This window comes from Apaloderma vittatum, unplaced genomic scaffold (genome assembly GCF_000703405.1).
Source record: "Apaloderma vittatum isolate BGI_N311 unplaced genomic scaffold, ASM70340v1 scaffold15711, whole genome shotgun sequence".
In the NCBI taxonomy this organism is placed as follows: domain Eukaryota; kingdom Metazoa; phylum Chordata; class Aves; order Trogoniformes; family Trogonidae; genus Apaloderma; species Apaloderma vittatum.
Genome location: NW_009698642.1, coordinates 17,696 through 37,983, shown reverse-complemented (window position 1 = coordinate 37,983; position 20,288 = coordinate 17,696). Strand labels below are relative to the sequence as shown.

The 20,288-nt window shown below is 44.5% G+C and overlaps 1 protein-coding gene across 1 annotated transcript; it reads left to right on the top strand.

Moving 5' to 3' along the window:
* Positions 1 to 5,132: 5,132 nt before the first annotated feature.
* DHRS7 (dehydrogenase/reductase (SDR family) member 7) lies at positions 5,133 to 19,801 on the top strand (the record flags this gene model as incomplete). The annotated part of the gene is given in 7 exon segments (XM_009878107.1): positions 5,133 to 5,247; positions 5,249 to 5,274; positions 10,783 to 10,889; positions 11,091 to 11,330; positions 17,204 to 17,326; positions 18,823 to 19,038; positions 19,730 to 19,801. Coding segments are annotated over 7 exon segments (863 nt in total), but the record flags the coding sequence as incomplete, so codon positions are not given.
* Positions 19,802 to 20,288: the final 487 nt, after the last annotated feature.

Below are 20,288 nucleotides of genomic sequence, written 5' to 3'. Positions count from 1 at the left end.
CGCCCGGTTCAGGCATCGATTGTGGTGTAGCGGAGGCTGCCTGGGGAGCCCGGGGGCTCGGGCAGGTGTCGATGGAAAGGTGGGGGAGAAGAGGGTGAGGCTGAGGCTTGCGGTCCGGCTGAGCTGCCCCGTAGCCCGTTCAGCTTCTGTTTGAGTTCCTTGTGGCATCTTCCAGCGGGTCCTGTTTCCGCAGGAGCGCTGCAAGAGTTTAGGATGAAGTGAACTCAAGTGTTACTGTTCGGGTCAAACAGGTTTCCTCTTCCAAGACTTGTACCCGGACAGGCATAAAGGAGCTGCACTGTAAGGTGCTGCTTTTGGCACCTGTGGCTACATAAGTTCAGTAAAATACCATCAGGCAGGATTTTTCAGTTCTTACAGATGTTTATCATTCTAATCTGACTGTAATTCTGCCTACTTCAGGACAAAGATCTTTAAAAATCATGGGTTTTGTTGGCTTAATAGAGACTTTTGACCAGAAAATCCACAAATTTCTGAATATTCCACCCCCTTGGCTTAGCCAGCAGTGGCGATTTGGGGGGACTTGGGGCTGCTGTGAGCTGTGCTGGGTGGTTGAGGTGAAAGGAAGTTCGGGAAGGAAGTTGATCTCAATGAAGGTGAGACAAAGGACACCATAAACCTATTCCATGTGGGAAATGAAAATGGACTGAGGTGGGGAGATAGGGCTGTGTCGAATGAAGGTGGATCGGGAATGTGTGACTCTGGGGAACGGTGGTGTAGGGGCTTGAGACCGTGATTTGGTAGGGGATAGTGGCGCGGGTGAAGGTTGACCTTAGCAAGGGCTTGAGAGAGGAGTAGGACAAACCTTGTTGAGACATCTGTGTCTTCTGCTTGCATTAAAGCTTACTGCAGAAGCGCTAGTCCATCTAATGGAGAAGAGGATGGAAAAGCACACACAAGTAATAAAAATCTTAGAAATACTGAATTCGAATACGTGTGAGCAATCTTCTGTGACTCTTTGGATACGCAGCCCAAAGTTTTACAGAAACTCCACCAGGTAGTTCTCTTACTACAAGAAAATTACAAAAAAGCTTTGTGTGTGGACTTTGCAAAGTTGACGCAAAGACTCTGGACAGAGACAAGGAGAATCTTGACTAGTACAAACAGAACTGAAGTCCTGAGGAACATTTGTGCAATACACATCAAGGTGTAGGAGCTCTTGGGTAGACATAGTGTAATTTGGATGTAGCCTTCAGACTTATTGGAAGCCTGGGAACCTTTTAACTAGTCTCTAAGAGTTCCCATAAAAAGAGGAATTTTCAGTCATTTTCAGACGTAGTCGTTTCAATATGTAATGTAGGAAGAACTAGGCAGGATTTTATCAACTTAAACTCCTTTGCTCTGCAAAGAAATGAGCTGTGTTTTACTCCCCCTTTATCTCTCAGCGCCAGTGCTTGTAATTAACTAAAATATGTAGGTGAAACAATGGCGTGTAAGTGGCATTTTGCTGATAGTTCAGCCCCGTATGTGTGGGATGGTGCTGCCACAGTGCTGATCCTGGCTGTTCAGGTGGGAAAACAGCAGGGACAAACACTAGAAAAGATGTTTCTTCAAATACGTTCTCGCTTTTCCTCTTCCCTGTATTGTGCACATGATGTTACATGCACATAAGTAACGTGTGCATCTCGTGGAAAACTCCTCAGTTTTTATTTAAAGCTGCTATTAGAGCTGTCACTCTGGCGGTTATTATATTGTGTTATCACTTCTGCAACATTATTATGGATGTTCAAGTTTTTGGAGATAGAAATACGAGAAAGCAGACTGGTCTCATAACTTTCTTCCTCTTATGCTGTAAGCTGTAATTATGAAGAAGGGCCTTAATATAGGTAGGATTGGTTCCATTTCAATGTTTCAGTTCTGCAGGGAGAATTCACTTCTGGGTTTTGTGACTGACAGGTGCTGGATCGCTTCCCATCTTCTAACTATTTGTGTGGTCTGGAGACAAAGGTTACTGGATGCTGGGTGACTTTCCTTATGTGTTGTGTTTCATGAGCTGAGCAGCAGTCACTGTAAACGGGGTGCTTTTCCCGGGCGGTGTGATATTATCAAGCTGAAGAGGATCCCTTTACATAGAAAACCCTACGTATCTGAGAGTCCGCTCTTAAAGCTGGCCATAATGCTATGATTCTTTAGGCCTATGGGGAGGATGTTCTGTTTTAAACCTCCCCACTCCAATTTTTTTTTTATTAATGAAATGACACCGCACCTAGGAGCTACAGAACGTTAGGGAAAAAACCTAAACAGAGCTACAAAAGCTCTTCTTGGAATATTTGCAATACTACTCTGTTCAGCATCTCTTTTGTTATGCCTTGTAACACAGTAGTTAACCATTTGTCATAGCACAATCTACTTTTATTTTTTTAATTTCTCATGCTTAATTTTTAAATTTATTTCCAGTAACAGGACGTTTACTCTAGAGCAAGCTGGTAGTTTCACACATATTCTACAATTTGAGCTAGATTTTCCATTATGTTAACTCCCAGTAGCTCAGTGCTTCGTAACTGTCAGCACTGGGGAATTGTTGCAAAAATTTCCTTATCTCAGTTAATTATTCTGTCCACAGAACAAGATCCTGAATAACTGCAGTGAAGTGGCACAAGACGGGTTGGGAACAGGCAAACTGGGTGGTAGGAGGAAGCGGATTTGTTTTCAGTAGCAAGAGGAGATGAGTGTGGTAAGCAGGGTTGAAAGTATGTCCATGTGTTGTTTCGTTCATGTAGTGTTTGTCTACACGGGTTTTCTGCCAGAAAAAATAAAAAGCAATGGGAGAGATGAACCCCATGTGTCTTGTGGTTAATTCAATGAAATGGTAACATTGGAATAAAACTGTAGGCAAAGAGTGTGAATAAGCTTTACAGACAGCTAATATTTAGTATAATTATTAATATAGTGGTTATTCCTACAACTTTCCACCTCCTAAGTTCATTCCTTTAGAATACCTCTCTGGTTTGGAAAGTGAGCGTTGTTGCTATCGATAGTGTTTTTTTAAAACCAAACAAAAAAACCCAAACAACCTAAAGCCACCAGACACTGGTCTTAGAAGGGAATTTTTGGCTAAAATAAAGTCAGCTCAGAAAAAGAGTAATAATATTCACTGCCAGTCACACAAACTCAAGCCGAGCTCTGACAGTCAGTCTTGAGCGCTCCCTGCTCTTGTCAGAAGGGTAGAAGGTTTTGGGGTTGATCTCCTCACAGGATTTATATCTTTGAAGACTCTGAAAGCAGAAATTTGAAATGCAGTGTGGTATAGAGAGAACCAGGAACTGATTAATGAAGTAAGCAGGAAGTAAAAGCAGTCCCAGCTCCTGGCTATAGTGAAAGTGAAGTACTTTCACTAAATTAAATGAGCAGGTAATTTTCATTGAGATGAAAAATGCTGTTCTGGCCTTTTTTTTGGACTAGAACTGGCCTTAAGTCTCAGGAACTGCATTTGGTTCTGCTATTTGGTTCTGCTAAATTATACTGTGAAATCTCTCTTGGTGGCTACATATTGTTGGAACACTCTTCTGTACAAACTCGAGAAGCAGAAGGAAGGACTCCTGTCGGCAGCGCTCTCGCGTATTGAATCAGACTTTCATCAAGACTAATGCTCACTCTTGAAGAACAGGTGCAAGTGTCAGGCAATGACACATTCTGGAAATTGCTCTGATGTTAATGATCCCTCATCCCTAAATCACATTCTAGAATGAAATGGGCCATTTTCATCCATCTGTTGTATTTGATGATTTTGGATATGTATTATATGGGTTTGGGAAGGTGAGCCTTTTTGCAGTACCCAGGAGCAAAGGGAGGGTTTGCGAGCAAAGGGGAAACAGGCATATAAGCAGAGGAGGAAAAGGAGTAAGATGCGGTTGTTTTTCCAGCAGGTTATAAAGGTGTGCCTGGGCGGGAGCTGTGAGTACACAGGAAATTCACACGTGAGCTGACACCTTGGGAACTCTGTGTGCTGTAGTCTGGCCAGTGCAGGAATTAACCTGCATCAGATACGAATCAGATTGGACAAACACCGTTTGGTGTGTTATTAGTTGTCTCTGTTTAGAGAATTTTCATCTGTCATAGAATCACAAAACAGTTTTGCTGAGAGGAGACCTTCAAGATCATCGGGTCCAACCTTTTCCTAGCCCTACCAACACCACTAAACCATGTCCCTCAGCACAACATCTACCCCTCTCTTAAACACCTCCAGGGACGGCGACTCAGCCACCTCCCTGGGCAGTCTGTTCCAAGGCCTGACAACCCTCTCAGTAAAGAAATTCTTCCTGATATCCAACCTGAACCTCCTCTGGCACAACTTAAGGCTATTTCCCCTTGTCCTATCATTCACCACTAGGGCGAACAGACCAACCCCTGCCTTGCTACAACCACCTTTCAAGTAGTTGTAGAGAGCGATAAGGTCTCCCCTCAGTCTCCTCTTCTCCAGGCTGAACATCCCCAGATCCCTCAGCCGTTCCTCATACGACACATGCTCCAAATCCTTTCCCAGCTTGGCAGCCGCCTCTGTACCCTCCCCAGCGCCTCAGGGTCCCTCCTGTAGTGAGGGGCCCAAAACTGGACGCAGAACTCGAGGAGCGGCATTACAGGGGTGTGATCTCCTCCCTGCTCCTGCTGATGACACAATTCCTGATCCAGGCCAGGATGCCATTGGCCTTCTTGGCCACCTGGGCACGCTGCTGGCTCAAACGATTGGTTAGTAACAGTTTTGAGGTAGGACATTATTTGTAAGAGTTTGCTTAGGCTTGCATTTTGATCTGTAATATAGTAACTGTTTCCTGTAATTTCCAGGAATTTGCTTCTCCTTTTTCCTCAGAAGCTCTTTTTGATGAGGTTAGTGGAAACACTATGTGTGGACAGCTGGCAGAAACGCAATCAGATTTCTTCCATCAGGTAGATAATCAATGTTTACTCAAATTAGCCTTGGAACAAAGTTCAAATGGCAACAGAACAGCTATGAACGATTTCACAACTGCATGTGACCAAAAAAATGAAGAAGTCAGGATTTTGTAATAGCCAAAAAATGTGAGCACATTTCAGTATCAGGCTATACCCAGGTAGCAACTTAAATGGTCATCCTAGCATCAGCAATATGTGAACTACTGTCTTGATTCTTTTTGTAGAAAATGAACTGCGTGGCAAGGTTGTCTGGGTGACAGGAGCCTCAAGTGGAATTGGAGAAGAATTGACTTACCAGCTCTCAAAGATAGGAGCCCTGCTTGCCATCTCGGCAAGAAGATGAAAGAGTGAAAAAGAAATGCCTTCGTAAGTACAACTTACTACTTCATGTGAGCAGTTCCACTAACCCACACATCTCAGGAATAAATTTTATCATGAAAGTAAACTTTATGCATAGCCTCACTGTACGTTTGAAGCTGGCATTGTCTTTTTTTTTTTTGAGATGCATTTGTATAGATTCACATTGCGAGTTTCTTCATAAGCCAGTGTTACCTAAAAATCATTGTCAGTTGCAAGCGGTTTTGTAAGGTGCTAGATGAAGAAAAGGAATTAATACCGTGGGGAGTGGAGCAAACAGACTGAAAGGTATCATCCTGTTAGGAAGCAAACCATGTAGACACATGCTGTTAAGAAGTCTTCCTTCAGGTTTGTGCATGTTACAGGCAGACTGACAACTGACTTTTCTCTTTTGGGAAAGGAATAGAAACGTTCAGAAAGAGTTGTCCTGAGCAAATGCAAGAGTGAGGATCTCCTCTAGATCGAGAGGAATAAATGCGAAGGGGAGTGTTTATTCCATTTACCTTTCATATGCCTGCTGAGTCAGTAGTCTGGCCTCATTCCTCCTGTTTTCCTTTTTCTTTCCTGTTTTCTGTCTTCACACAGAGTGGGATACACAGTTAATTCATGTTGATAAACAGAAGACTTGACCGTGATTAAAACTGTGTCTTTTCCAGACTATGTATATTCTGTAGCTGAGCATGCAATACTTTATACTGAGTGTATTATGACACTGACAGTTCATTCCTAGTAAATATTGACAGAATGTCCACAGTTTACTTGGAATGAACGCTGGTGAATAATGAAATGTTTGTCTTGGATGAGCCTCTAAATGTTGCTAGAAATCTAAAAGTTGCAGTGGGCTACTATGAAAATCTGCCAAGGAGCCTCAAAAATGGACAACTTATTATCTGATGCTTTAAAAAAGCAGTTGCTCCAATAGGTATCTTCAAAGGAAGCAAGGGCTATAACGTGACAGCCTGGCTAAGTGGTAATCATGGCAAAATTCCAATGCTATATGGCGCAATGTTTAGTGGTCAGTAAAAGTATGCAACTGCATTTGTGTCTGTGGCCATTGGTGATCATTGCAAAACTGATAAAGCCAGCTAGGCTGGTAGGAGCTGCAGTCTTGTATAACTGTTTTCTGGCAGCACTTGTACAGAAGTGCGATGTGCTTCACTTACTTCACTCAGTCAGCTCTTGCAAGCGCAGCCCACCAACATTCCTAATTGCCGGTGACTTAACATTCCACTTGCTTTTGTCCTTCCAGCAGGACCTCAGGCCTTGTTTGGAGAGCTGGTACGTAGCCATGTGGATGTTGGCTGGCAGTTACTGCATGGTCTTAACTCTGTCCCAGATGTGAAATTTTACATTTGACTTTGAGCTTCATGAAGTTTATCAGATCGTTCTCGCAGCTCGTTAAGATGCCAATGTCAATCCTCCCCTCCAGCATAGCAGCTGTTCCTTTGAGCTTGATGATAACTGAAAGTTTGCTGAAAACCTGTGTTTTGTCCCATCATTCGAGTCACTAATGAAGATATTAAAACATACTGGTCATGGAGGGATACCACTTACACCAGTTAAACTCTGAATAGTTGGTTGCCGTTCTTTGGGCCCAGTGATCCATTCTGTTTTTCACTTGCATTGCAACCTGTTCATCTAGACACCTCATATTTCCCTTTTATAGCTTCAAGGATGCTGTGGTAGATAACATAGAAAGCTATAGAGTCAAGGTAAACGATGTCGCTGCTCTCCCCTGGTCCACAAAGCCAGTGATCTCGTCACAAAAAGCAATTAAACTGGTCAGGCAGTCCACACTAAAATACGCTGGCTTTTTGAAGTCACCTTCATGTGCTTGGAAATTGCTCTCAGGAGGAGCCACCACATGATCTTCCCCCAGACTGAGGTTGGGTTGTGTGACGTTTGGTTTTCTCCATTCGCAGAGGAGCTACTCCACTTAACCAAGTACCTTCTGAAGATGAGGGGCATCAATCAGCTCTTGTAAATCTTGGATGTCTATATTGCCCTGCTTGTATCTGCAGCTTATCCCTAACTTGATCTTCCTCTGACATCAGTAGTATTTCTTTCCCCCAGAGTCTAGCCTCAGGAGTGTGGGACACCTGAGAGGAGATCTAGCCAGTGAAGACTAAGGCAAAGAAGGCAATGGTACCTCACGTTTTTCTGTGCCCTTCGTCACTTCATTGCCATCCCTGTTCAGCAGTGAGCTCACCCTGTCTTTGCTTTTCCTATTGTTGGTGCTCTGCCTGTGAAGCCCTTGTTGCCTTTCACGTTCCTCACCAGTTCCAGCTCTGTCTGAACATTCATCTTCCTGATCCCATCCCTGCATGCTTGGGCAGGGGGTGCACGTGCTTCCCGGGCGGCTTCTGCCTGCTGCCACCTGCATGTTTTCTTCTCGCAGTTGAGTTCGAGAGTGTTCTGTAAGGTTTGAGTAGCATGGGATGGGTTAGCATTAAGCTGTGACATGCAATATCAGCTTGAATTTGGCGAATTATGTGGTGTAATTGGAGCTAATAAGCTTTAACGTGCCAGCTGCTGATGCTATACACAGCAGCAACTTAACTAGATAATTTTCGTATTAATGTCAGAAGCAAACACATTTATCATGTTCAGAATTCAGAGACACCACCCTGTGTACATGTTCATGCATTCTGTGCAGCTTAGAAGCTGAAGGAGAGAGACAGAGAGAAGGAAAGTAGCATAAAAGCTACGGTAATACCTGTTGAGTCATGCATGTGCCAGCTCCCTCAGCGGGAGGGAGGGAAAACAACTTGTATAACTTATATGGTTCCTGCAAGTGGCTTCTGTATTTCCCCCAGCTACTCTCTCCAACACAAGTTGGACTTCACCAGTAATGTTGGAGGCTGTTTTCTCTCACAAGCCCAAAGAAGAAAAACAGTGGATGGGGGCTGTGCTTCTTGGTTTGACAGTGCTCAAATATGGCTTAAATTTAGGTAGGCCAAATGAATGACAATCTATAAATTATGGAATTGTACTGTAATTGAGGTTGGAATGGACCTCTGGAGGTCACGTTGTTCAGCCTCTGCTGAAAGCACCTGTTCTGTTAAAGGGCTTTATATATGATAGAAGTAGAACATAGAAGAGGAAGTGCCAGAGAGCTGGGAAGTAGAGGGTCTGTGCTGAGTGACAGCATTTATTGTGTTTGGAGAAACTACTGTTTTGGATTAAACTGTACTGAAAGGAGTCGTTGTTCTGAAATGCCCCGGGGGACTCTTGGTGAACAGGTGTACACTTGATGTTGTAATAAAACATTATTTTAAATCCCCATTACCTGTGCAGCTGTCTTGCAAAAACCAAGTTGGCCTTGTGTGATTGTAATCACGTTTTAGTTAAAAGGTAACTAGAACTTAATGACCATCAACAAGGAAGAGGCAGCACACGATTGCTTCATAGGAGAATTTCAGTCAGAAGACCTGCTGCTTGGTGGTTGGGCAGTTTGATCCCAACCAGAAGCCATGTAGCGAGACGCTGCATATAAGGACACTTTAAAGGACCTCTGGAAAACACAGACATCTCTGTGAAAGCAGCCTTTGCTCTGGGTAGGCTGAGCTTTGAGCGCTTGGTTTCAGATATAGAATCATAGAATTAGATAGAACAGTTTGAATAGAACAAAAATGTTGCATCTCAATGCTGGTGGCCATGTGCGATTCACTTTGGAGACACTTTGCTAAAGGATGTGAACTAATGCGTATTAGCTGTTGTGTAAAAGGTCTCCCACTTGGGAGCTTGTGTTCTTCTAGGTTGTCGTAATTGTTCCCTTAAAAGACATCAGTTTGGTGGCAGGCAAAAAAAAAAGAAGTGGAATATTAGGGGTTGTTAATAAAAGAAAAGGAGAGCATCATTCTGACAATGTGTAAATTGGGATGTGTACATGTCTTCAACGCTGTGCACAGTTCTGGTCCTCTATTGGAAAAATAAGGGGATGGGTGGACAGTAGGAGGATAGAAAAGGGTGACAAGAGTGTTTGAAACTTTGTAAAAAGGCTGTCTGAGGAGTCTCTAGGCAAGAATTTCTCACCCTAGAAAATAAATAAGGAGGCTGGGAAGAGTGTATGGTCTTAGTGCTTTGGAGAGTGGAATTCAGACAGGTCTCCAAAACAAGAACTAGACCTCTGGTTTGGTACTTCCTGGAGGCAAAAGTTTGTTACGTCATATAAATAACCGCTTCTCTCCTTATCAGCAGTTTGTGTCTCTTCTGCTGCTTTTTTTCTTTCCTTCCCTGTAGCTTTCTTGGCTGGGTTGACCATGTGGTCTTGTTGATCCATGGCAGAACCACTCCACGTCTCAGTAAGCTTCAACTGTGCAAATCTGCCAGAGGGAGCATGAGGTAGAGCGTGTTTCCGAGAGGGCGGTTTAAACTACATAGATTTTACTGCTGTCTTTATGGAAGAAATGGAGGAGTTAGGGGGAGCAATAAATGGAAATACTGGTAGCTTTAAACCAGACAAACGGATTTATTTTAACCAGTAGTCTGAACAGTACTGTGACTTTTGAACAAAGACAATTTAGGAACTTGAGTAACCTCCTTATTTGTACGGCACTGCAAAGACAAAGTTCAACCTTAGCGGTATATGCAAGAAGCGGTAATTAAAAAATCAGAGCCTTTGCTCCCCCTAAAGAGGGCAGCTGGTTAAAGGGGAGTGGGCACGCTTAGTTGTGACTAGGAATCAATTTAGAAACAAAAGTAGCACTATCAAACTAACATAAATACATTTTAAAAACCCAGTTGTTATATGTAGTTAAAAAAACCCCAAACTGAAAAGATTAGCATTAAGGATTTTATTTTTGTGAGTCATCTTCCCTGAAATCTCAGGGTAGCGATTTGCACTGATCAAGAAATACTTTTCTGTGGAAAAGGTCTGTTACTGTGAAGAGACAGTGGTAGGAACACTCAGCGTGAAGGCTTGAACTTGATGACAACTGACTTGTATTTCAGGAGATGGATGTATTAAAAGCTGTCAGTTAAACAAAAACCTTCCCCAGTAATCCTCCAGTAATCTAGCTTCTCTAGACTTTGCTTTGTAGCTACTCGTGCATGTATATTGTGTTTTGGGTCTAAATTGTACTAGTCCTGTTTTCAGGAATAAAGATGCCTGACCAGGTAACATGCAAGTGTAGTGTGAAGGCTGCCAGCGTGCTGTGCTTCTGACTGGCTCAGTGAAAAATTACAGCATCAAATAAACCTGGTGCCTGTTAACTTGCAACTACTGCAATTAATTTCAGGAATTGAGTTGTTCATATTGTGCTACACAAACCTCCGAGTCAAGCTTTTGAAGTGAAAGCATGATGATGAGAAAAGGATGACTTGGTCTGCACAGGCCAAAAAGGGATTCTGTGTGGAAATCAGAATGAAAGCAAAAGAAGCGTTTTATTTCCAACCTCATGTTAACGGTTTCTTGGTGTCTTTTTAGTGAACACGTGGTGTTTAAAAGAGGTTACATTTCCTATGATCGTTGTCAGCAATCCCACTGGTTCCCATTCACTTTATGGTTGTTTTTAGAGATTAGCAACTTGGGTGAAAAAGATATCCTTGTTCTGCGTCTGGACTTGACTGATAGAAGCTCTCATGAAGCTGCAACCAACAGTGTTCTTAAGCATTTTGGCAAGGTAAGGTGTGCTCCTGGTGTTAAACTTGTTTTGTCTGTCTCCTGTGCCTGCATTTACATTGGTATTTCACTGCTGGTCATTACCAAGAAGTAAAAGTTCAGTTGACTGATGTCACTGAATTTCTGGAACAGTCACTTAACTGTTGCCTGAGGAAGCACCAATGTGTGTGTTATATGAATATATCGTTGTGTCTTTGCTGAGATTGATGTTTTGATCAACAATGGTGGACGTTCCCAACGCTCTCTCTTCGTGGATACAAACCTGGATGTCTACAGTGCCATAATGGAGCTCAACTACCTCGGTACCATCTCTTTAACAAAGTACGTCCTGAATCACATGATCCAAAGGAGAAGAGGGAAGATTGTCACTGTGAGCAGCGTGATGGGTATCATGGGAGCTCCTCTTGCCACCGGCTACTGTGCCAGCAAGCACGCTCTGCAGGTGAGTTTGATTTCTGAGATTAACTGACTCTTGTCGTGTAACAGACCAGCATCAGTTAGTACCGTAGCAGAAGACTTTATTCTGTGCACAAAACACAAATCTCACCTGAAATTGCACACAGCCTAGGTGGCTTTCTCGTGTTTTGAAAGTCCTTTAAAATTAATTTGCTCTGAAACGTGAAATATTTCAGCTCCCAGTGTAGATTTATTTTCCCAGCTAAAATTCAAATGCCATTTTAGTTGGTCCTAACCCCTACATAGTAAAATTACAGTCTGAAATCCAAGGTTTTGGACTCTGGCCTTCAGATGAAGGAAAACCAAGAGGATTATTCTACTGCATATAGAGCCCTATTGTTCTCATCTGAATTCGGTGAAGGAGGAAAGTCACTGGTGAGAGAGTTTTAAGACTGCAGGAAATCTTCAGGACAGTCAAGGGAGAGCAGTGAGCGGTCAAGCAGACTGCTCAGAGAATGAGAGTTCCTCATCTGGCTGAGAACATCTGAACGAATCTTCTGAAGCTTGCTATGGTGTGAAGAACTGGCCACTCGTTGTGTCTTAGGAGGTTATCTTTGTGTAACACTGAATTTTTTAGTATTGCTTGGAAAGAGTGTTTGAAAGTAGTCTCACTTGTGTGGAAAAACACAAAACAAAAGCTTGGGAAGGTATCTGAGGCAAAAGGAAAGCTGGTATCATTGAGGAATCATTTGTTTAATTAGTAAATTTATTTAGACATATTTGTCTTTCACCACTGTTTGACTCCCTGCTAGCGAACGTTTTGATCTCGGTAAAATAAACTTCAGCTGTGCTCAGTGATGATGTCAGAAACCTGGCACCTCCTTACTCCCTGCTGGATTTAAGCACATAAAGACAGTATGTAACTTTGCTTAAGCCATGGGATCGATATATTTTTGACAATTTGACTAACAAAACTGTAACAAGTGGTTGATGCTGCAAGGCCACAAGACACTTGAAAGAATGAAGATGCAGGAGACAGTGTCAGGCCTCTGCTAATGAACATTTTTCAGTTAGTGACAGGCAGGGATCTGCTGCCCTTTACAAGTGGCAGCAATGAAATTGCCCATGAGAGGTCAGATTTTGATTTAAGCCTAGCAGATTTAAAGGAGAAGAGTGCAATGAGCAGAAGCATGAATTCCCTTGATGCTCCTTTATGAAGTGTTCTTTCGGTTGAATTATCTTTTTGGGTGCGGCATAGTTGGTCTCAGCATGGCTAATTAGTTGCAGAGCACAAGGAATTCACGTGTTGCTTTAAAAATTCTCAAACCAGAATCTCATGTTAACACTGAGAACATGGATGATGCTTTAAAGAGGTAGTGTACTAAAATTTCTGGATTAATTAAATGAATTGGATCACTTGTATCTTTTTTAGCTTCTAGCTGTGCTCAACAACCAGGCCAGACTCCAAACTTCCTTTCTTCTTTCTTCTTTCTTTCACAGTAATTCATCAAATACTAATTGCAGGTGTTAAAACCGTGTGATTTGCAGTAGAGATTTTGAAAAGACTCTGTCTGGGAGTCTCGTATCAGTCTGGAGTTATGATTAGATATGGACATGAAACCCCCTAAAAATAGTAAAGCTTTTTGAAAGTTTCAAACTTTGCTAGTATGGGTCAGGTAAAGGAAGTCTGCAGGAATGTCAGTCCTCTTCAGATAGCCCAGGAGCCCGTCTCTGACCATGACCAAGGAGAAATGGCTTGAGAGGGGCTTGGGGAAGAGCAAGATGAAGTATAAAGTGACACTTGTTCCACTGTGTTTCCCCAGCACATATCAGCCTTTAAGATCTTCTAGAAAGGATTGCAATTTGGCCACCAGTCACTGAATATGTGAGCCTATCTGACATGAATTCAGCTATTATGGGGTTTGGTTTTTTAAATTCATGCCTTGGGGTCTGCCACAGCTGATGCAGTTAATGCTGCAATCTTAATTATACATTTAAAAAAAGTCCCTCCTGTCTTTTTTCTTCTTTATTTTTTTTTAAATTCCTTTTAAGTGGCAGTTGGAGGAGGAAGGAAGAAATTGTGCTAAGGATTAAAATTTGTTCTTGGAACAATCACACTTTGCTTCATGCCAACTGGAATTCTTCATAACAATGTTCTGCTGATGAAATTACCCTTTATTTCAGTTCTGGGAGTGCTGTAAGAGAATGAGTCAGGTCCACGGGAGTCTGCATCTGACTGATGCTGTTTCTCTCCTAGTGGGATGATGCTTACGGAGATCATGTGGCATTCATCTGGACGTAATTGATGTAATCGGTAGCCTTCAAAGTGTTCCTTAATCGGGAACTTGTCTAATAAGCACATGGACCACCCTGAGCAGCAAGTGCTACTCTCTTTGTTCAGTCCCCTGGTCACTAGGGGGATTTCTGAATGTTGCTGCCATAGTAGAAGTCAGTTCAGCCTTGTTGTCTTCAGCATCTTCTAGGATTTGGTCACTAAGCTGGAAAGGCCCAGAGACGGCTTAAAGCTGTTCCTGTTCCACATGTTCTGGGGGTGTATGTTCGAGCTGGCTTCAGTCGGGGCTGAGTGGAAACACTCAGATTCTTCCCCTGGCAGTTCCTTTACTGCTCCTCACTCTGGGTCTGCCCCCGGCGTGAATTTAAAGAAAAGAGAACACTTTCTTTTTCTTAGGAATTTTAAGCTTCTCTTCTGGGAGGAAGTGGAGGAATTTCATACCATTTACCTTTGGGTATCTTAAGAAAAATGCTGTAATTAGAGAACCTGTACATAGTGTAGATTGAGCCACCAGAGGGGACTGAGAGTGTGTAAGATTCTGGTCTTCAGGAGGCTCAGTTGAGTGTGTATCAGCCAGGATTTCAGTTGAGAAGCTGGCCTGGCCATCCTCTGTTCCCAGTGAAGATTAGATCTCTTCCGTGGTATAAAAACTTGGAGCTGCAGCACAGGGGAAGGAGGGGACTCACAAACCCCTGGAAGTGGAAGGGGTCAGCAGAATGGCCACAGAGCAGAAACAGGAGCTTGCTGTGATCTTTGGCTACATGCATTTCACGTTTATGGCCCATGCAACCCGTTAATGAAATAGCAGCAGCTTTGAGAGAGCTGCTCCAACAGCTCTGGAGAGACCTTCAGCAGCCCTGTACTCGGTTGCTGTGCAGACAGGGTCTGCAGAGATCCTGTAAGCTCTCTGGACCAACACTCAGCTTTTGACGTCTTGCAACCTGCTCAGGTCGGCGAGGCTCCCTCTGTAATCCTTGGAGTGGAGCGTGCCAGAGCCGGTGCCCGCAGCAGCTTTGAGAGAGCTGCTCCAACAGCTCTGGAGAGACCTTCAGCAGCCCTGTACTCGGTTGCTGTGCAGACAGGGTCTGCAGAGATCCTGTAAGCTCTCTGGACCAACACTCAGCTTTTGACGTCTTGCAACCTGCTCAGGTCGGCGAGGCTCCCTCTGTAATCCTTGGAGTGGAGCGTGCCAGAGCCGGTGCCCACTCCAGGGAGGTCACTGAAGTTGCACTGAAGAGCTGGCTGCTGCTGTGTGTAGCTACTCAGGACTGTGGGCAGGTCCCCGTTTTTAGGTAGAACTTGGATCCCAGGAACGTCTCAGGATTTGAGCAGGTGTAGGTGCTTTGTTACAAGAGACTGAGTTTCTGGCTCTCTTTCTATCACGGCGTTTCCAGACACACACCCTTCACCTCCTCGACTCCTGGAAGTGCAGCTTGAGTTTGTCTCCTTCAGGCAAAATGGGAGTCAGTTCTGTTCCTCACCAGCCCAAATCGACAGGGAGTGGTGAGGGAGCGTGGGCCGGGATAGCTCTCACTTAGCCTGCCTCGTGCTGTTCAGTGGTGATGGAAGAGCTTGCAGTTGCCCAAAAGAGGGCAGATGGCTGCGTGTGTCTCTAGGAGAGCCTGGGCTTCCTGACATTGCTGCAGTGAATAGGATACAAGATGCTCACACATACGTGGAGCAGTACCACGTCTTCCCTCACAGAATCCTCAGAGACGGAAGGCACCTCCAGAGATCATCTAGTCCAGCTCCCCTGCTAAAGCAGGATTGCCTAGAGCACGTCACACAGGAACGCGTCCAGGTGGGCTTTGAAAGTCTCCAGAGAAGGAGACTCCACCCCCTCCCTGGGCAGCCTGTGCCAGGGCTCTGTCACCCTCACAGTAAAGAAGTTCCTACTTGTATTTAGATGAAACTTCTGTGCTTTAGTCTGTGCCTTTGCCTCTTGCCATGTCATGGGGCACGAATGAAAAGAGTCCGGCTCCATCCTCCCTGCACCCACCCTTTAGATACGTGCAGACACTGATAAGGTCTCCCCTCACCCGAGTGGCCATGTTTGTGACAAACTGCTTCCCTCTCCCTTTTGGGGCCTGGTGTCTTTTTACTTGTTCCTTTTTCCTCAGCTGGACTGGTGGCACAGCTTTTGTGACAGGACTGGGCAGCTTGGGGGTCAAGTGGCTTTTCTGAGATAAGCGGGCTCAGGACCCCTCTGGGAAGGGAGGGAAGTGCAGGTCAGGGCTGCAGTGTTACCCTAGAGAGGTGGGCAAAGCACAGCTGTACTGGTGTCACATCTGGAGGTGTGCACCAAGGGCGGGGGAGGCTCCTCTCAGGGCAGGAGGTAATCTAAGGGAGGGCCCGGGTTCTTAATCCAGGACAACTGGATGGTTGGCAGATCTGAGATACTTTCTGATGCCCCCAGAAGCAGACATCTGAGCACGTGAATGTCTGCACATCTCCAGGCTTTAGTAACATGCTGTGAAGATCTGCTACAAGAGACAGGGACTTTAAATACATGGTCAGCACTTTTACAGAACCTCACCGCAAAGCCCGCGTGCAATCTATAAACTGGAATTAGTCACCAGCATTTGGGAAGTTAAGGCCCATGTTCTCCGTCACAGGAGTGCAGCTTGCTGCCAGCTGCCGTGGTTTGCCCCAGCTGAGTGACTTCTCTGTCATCACAGAAGTGTGTCTGACTGATGTGAGCCCTGCGTTGCAATTTAGTGAAAAGCTCTGGGTCAGCCAGCCCTCTTCCCCAGCTGTGCGGGAGTGCAAATTATCAATTTTTACTACAGTGGGAGAAGTTTGTCAGCCTGTGCTCATGCTCTGTCTCTGATGTGACACAAAATTATGTGTCAGAGTAAATACAGGGAGCTGTTATTAACCAGGTCGAAGGTAAGACACGATGTGGTGGTTGCTGTCATAGCTCTACCAGCAACTTTGGTAGGAAGCACCTTCCTGAACTGGTTACGTTGCTCATAATAGTTGTCTAAATGTGAATTGCTGCCGAGATTAAGAAAACTTGCGTCCTGTTAGCCTAAAGAAGAGAAACACTTGCAGCTTTTCTAATGTAGTTTAACTTAGGTACACGGGTAGCATACTCCTGAGCTGAAGTAAGGTTTTGATTTGTGTAGATGCAAATTTCAAACTCTGCAGTGAATTCAGTAGTGCAGAATAATCCCCTAAAATATCGGGGCACCCTTTTGACTTAATACGCTGAACAGCTTTTCTCCTTCTCACATATAAAACCAGTGCCACTTACTCAATAGAAACAATTTAAAATCTTGAATCTCACCACAAAGAGCAATTCAGCTGCAAAAAGATAATTTTCAGAGTATTGCAGTTCTTATGTCTGCAGTCCCGGGACAGCAGAATCTGGCTGTAGTTTAGAGAAATTACTGTGTGTTTAAGAAGTCAGGGCTAGATTCCTCAGTGATGTATATACCAGTGTCTATAATTGCAGATACATGTTTTAATTAGCCATTGAATGTGAAAAGTCAAAGTTGTAGGAATTGCTTTTAGTGGAATACCATTACCATTACACCATGGAACTAGCATGAAAATAGCCAGTTAAACCTTGCTACATGCAGAAACCTGGCAAATGAAGATTACAATATAGTCTTTTCTTCTAGGGTTTTTTTAATTCTCTTCGGCCTGAGCTGACCGACTACCCCGAGATAAGCATTATCAACATCTGCCCAGGACCGGTACAGTCTAAGATCATACAAAATGTCTTCACGGAGAATCTTGGAAAGGTGAGGACTCGGTTCTGTTGTGATAAATCCAACTTCTGCTGCAGGGCCAGGGATCCTTCTGTGGCTGGCTTTTCTTTTTCTCCTCCTAGCAAACACTGACCTCATCTTCTTAGCAAGAAATGCCTTGATTGGTGCAGAGCTATGTCTAGTCCTGGAATTCTCTGTGGTATCAAGCCCATGCGAAATGAAAACAGAGTTGGAGAACTGTTATGCCTTCCCTCTTCCAACACATGCAAGCCCGAGCCTAGTAAAGTTCACTGTACAGCCACCCTGCTGCAGTTTTGGGGGAAAGGCCAGGATTTTCTGGACACAACTCTGCATGCAGAACGCTCTCCTTTCTGCACAGGTAGCGCTTTGTTTGTCGTAGTCACGATGTCCCCTGTTCGGTTGACGCTGTTGTTGGCAAAGCCACTAGAGTCAGCTGAGGCGAGGCTGCATTCTTTTCCTGTTAGTGATTGTTCAAGGAGAAAAAGCAAAACCTTCCAACTGCACAATGGCTTTTCATAAAGGCTGGCTAACAAAGGAGCTGGCAAAAATTGCTACTATGATACATCAAACTGTAATCCGTCCTAAATTCAATCAATTTAAAGCTCAGGCCAGCCCAACACTGGGAGGGGTGCAAGGGGGATGGGGAAATCTCCCATTGTTGAATCGAGTCCTGAAAGAAGTTTTTGCTTGCATAAGTTCGCATGCCCGTGAAAGAAAAGCTGTACTGTTTTGAGCAATCTGGAAAGCTTGCAAAACAAATGCCTCAGATTTCAGCATGGCAGAAGAGCCAGGAAGAAGACCAGAATTGCTTTTACCCTGGGAAACAGAAGAACAGATTGATAGAGCAGTCTGTTATTGCTGGAGTGAAATGTGTGTGAATTCACAGGGCTGGGGCTTACGGTCACTGAGCAATACATGAGGACGTGATTTCAAGATGGACACCCCAGTCACCGGAGGGGCCTCTTGCTTTTCTCTTGTTGGAGCTGGCTGCCCACAGGGCAGAAATCTACGTTAATGGGGAAGGTGGCCTCATCAACTGACTTGGTTACTGAGTAACTTGCAGCATATACTGAGGGGGGCAGCTGGGAAGAGGAAAGTTCCCTTTCTCAGAGCCCTCAGCTGCAGGGTGGGTAACCTCTGCTGATGAATCTATGTCGTGATAAAGTGGAGGCTGTGCTGAAGCAGGACAGACTTTGGGGGGGTGTTTTTTATTGTTTGTTTGTTTTTTAAACTTTTGACTCATCAACCAGGACATTAATTAAAAAGGTGCTTTATTTAAGCGTGTGTGCCAAAGGGAGGTGGTGAGTGTTCCCTCACTGAAAGCTGGAGGAGAGCGAGGGAGGGGTTCTCCAGCCCTGGTCCCTGCTGCGCCAGCTGCGTTATTCCACTTGTGCACCGGGGAGAAACTGGGCGGAGTCTGCGTGTCGCACAGAGCCTGGCCCTTTCTCTCCCTCCATGGCTCACAGACAGAGCCCCTCTAATCCCTCCTCGCTCGCTCTCTCCTCCAGTCCTTAGAGAACAGTGGCGACCAGTCCCACAAGATGCCCACCGACCGCTGCGCGCGGCTCACCCTGGTGAGCGTGGCCAACGACCTGAAGGAGGCCTGGGTCAGCGACAACCCCTACCTGGCCGTGTGCTACCTCTGGCAATATGCACCCACGTGGGCTTGGTGGCTGACAAACAGAATGGGCAGGAGGAGGATACAGAACTTTAAGAGTGGACTGGTGAGTTTATTTTTGACTCCGTTGACAGACTCTTTAGCCACAGGAATGTCGAGATTGCATGTGGCATCTGTTTCTTTTTCCCCCCTGCTCGCTTGCCCAGCAGCCGATGCCCGGCCAGGCTCCCATCGCTGTGTGCCCAGCCGTCTAGAATTACTGCGGCGCAGTTACAGCGCAGGGCAGTCAGTACTTTGTGTAGCACCAAAGATCTTGCTCTCATCTTCATCACATAGGCTCCAAGTTCAGAACTCACCATTAATGCTGAGCTAGAAGTCACTAGTACAAATTATTTAATGCAATTTGGAATTGACTGTTGAAAATCTCTCCCTTGGTTGGGTCTTGCTTTTATTCGGGCATCCCTCTGCGGGGTAGGATAAGCAGCACCCCCATGTGTCAGGGCTCTTCACTCACATTTACATCCCCAAAGGCAGACATGCAGTGTTCTGTCCTTGCACTGCCCCGGGGTAGGTGGTATTTATTCTTACTGTGTTTTTGTTGAACTTGGTACAAAACACTGTGTCAAAGACTCCAAAAGCAGGAAATGCAAAAATAAGGGTGGCATATGCAGCTTAAAACTTGCTACTTGCACACTGAAACTGCCTGCTGTCAGGGGCTGCTTCAAGGGAAATAACACTGTGGGTGAAGGGCTTTTAAATAAGGGGGGGAATACTGATTTAATGTACTCTCGCTCCAGGATGCAGATGCTTCTTACTCAAGAAAGAAGAAGTAAGGACAAGCGTGTACAAAATCCTGCTGTGCTTGTGCTAAGGCTGAGAAACATTTTTCATATTGTGTGACTGCAAACAAAAGCTGACTTTTTTTTTTTTTAATCTGTTGTGCCTTTGTCATCATGTAACTTGACAAATCTATCAAGCTTTATATACACTTGACTAAATAAAAATTGCTTTTTAAACATACCTATTTCATGTCAAACTCCCATAGGCTGCATTTTTACACTTGGCAGCTGGCCTCCTCTGTCTCCATTCTTCTATTATTTTGGTTTTCTGCTGCTCTGACATTGGCAAAGCTGTGGTGAGCAGGCTGAAAATTATACACCTGCAGGATCTTGCTTCCCTCGCTTTCATTCCTAATGGACTTAGAGCAAAACAAACCCAGAAACAGAAGCCTGTGTTACAAAGAGTAAGGATATATAGTCTGTGGAAGGATATATAGTCTGTGTCTGTGAAGTGCTCCTTTGGGAAAGGAGATTGTTTCTTTGCCATACAGGTGACCTGAGAGCAAAATGTCCATTT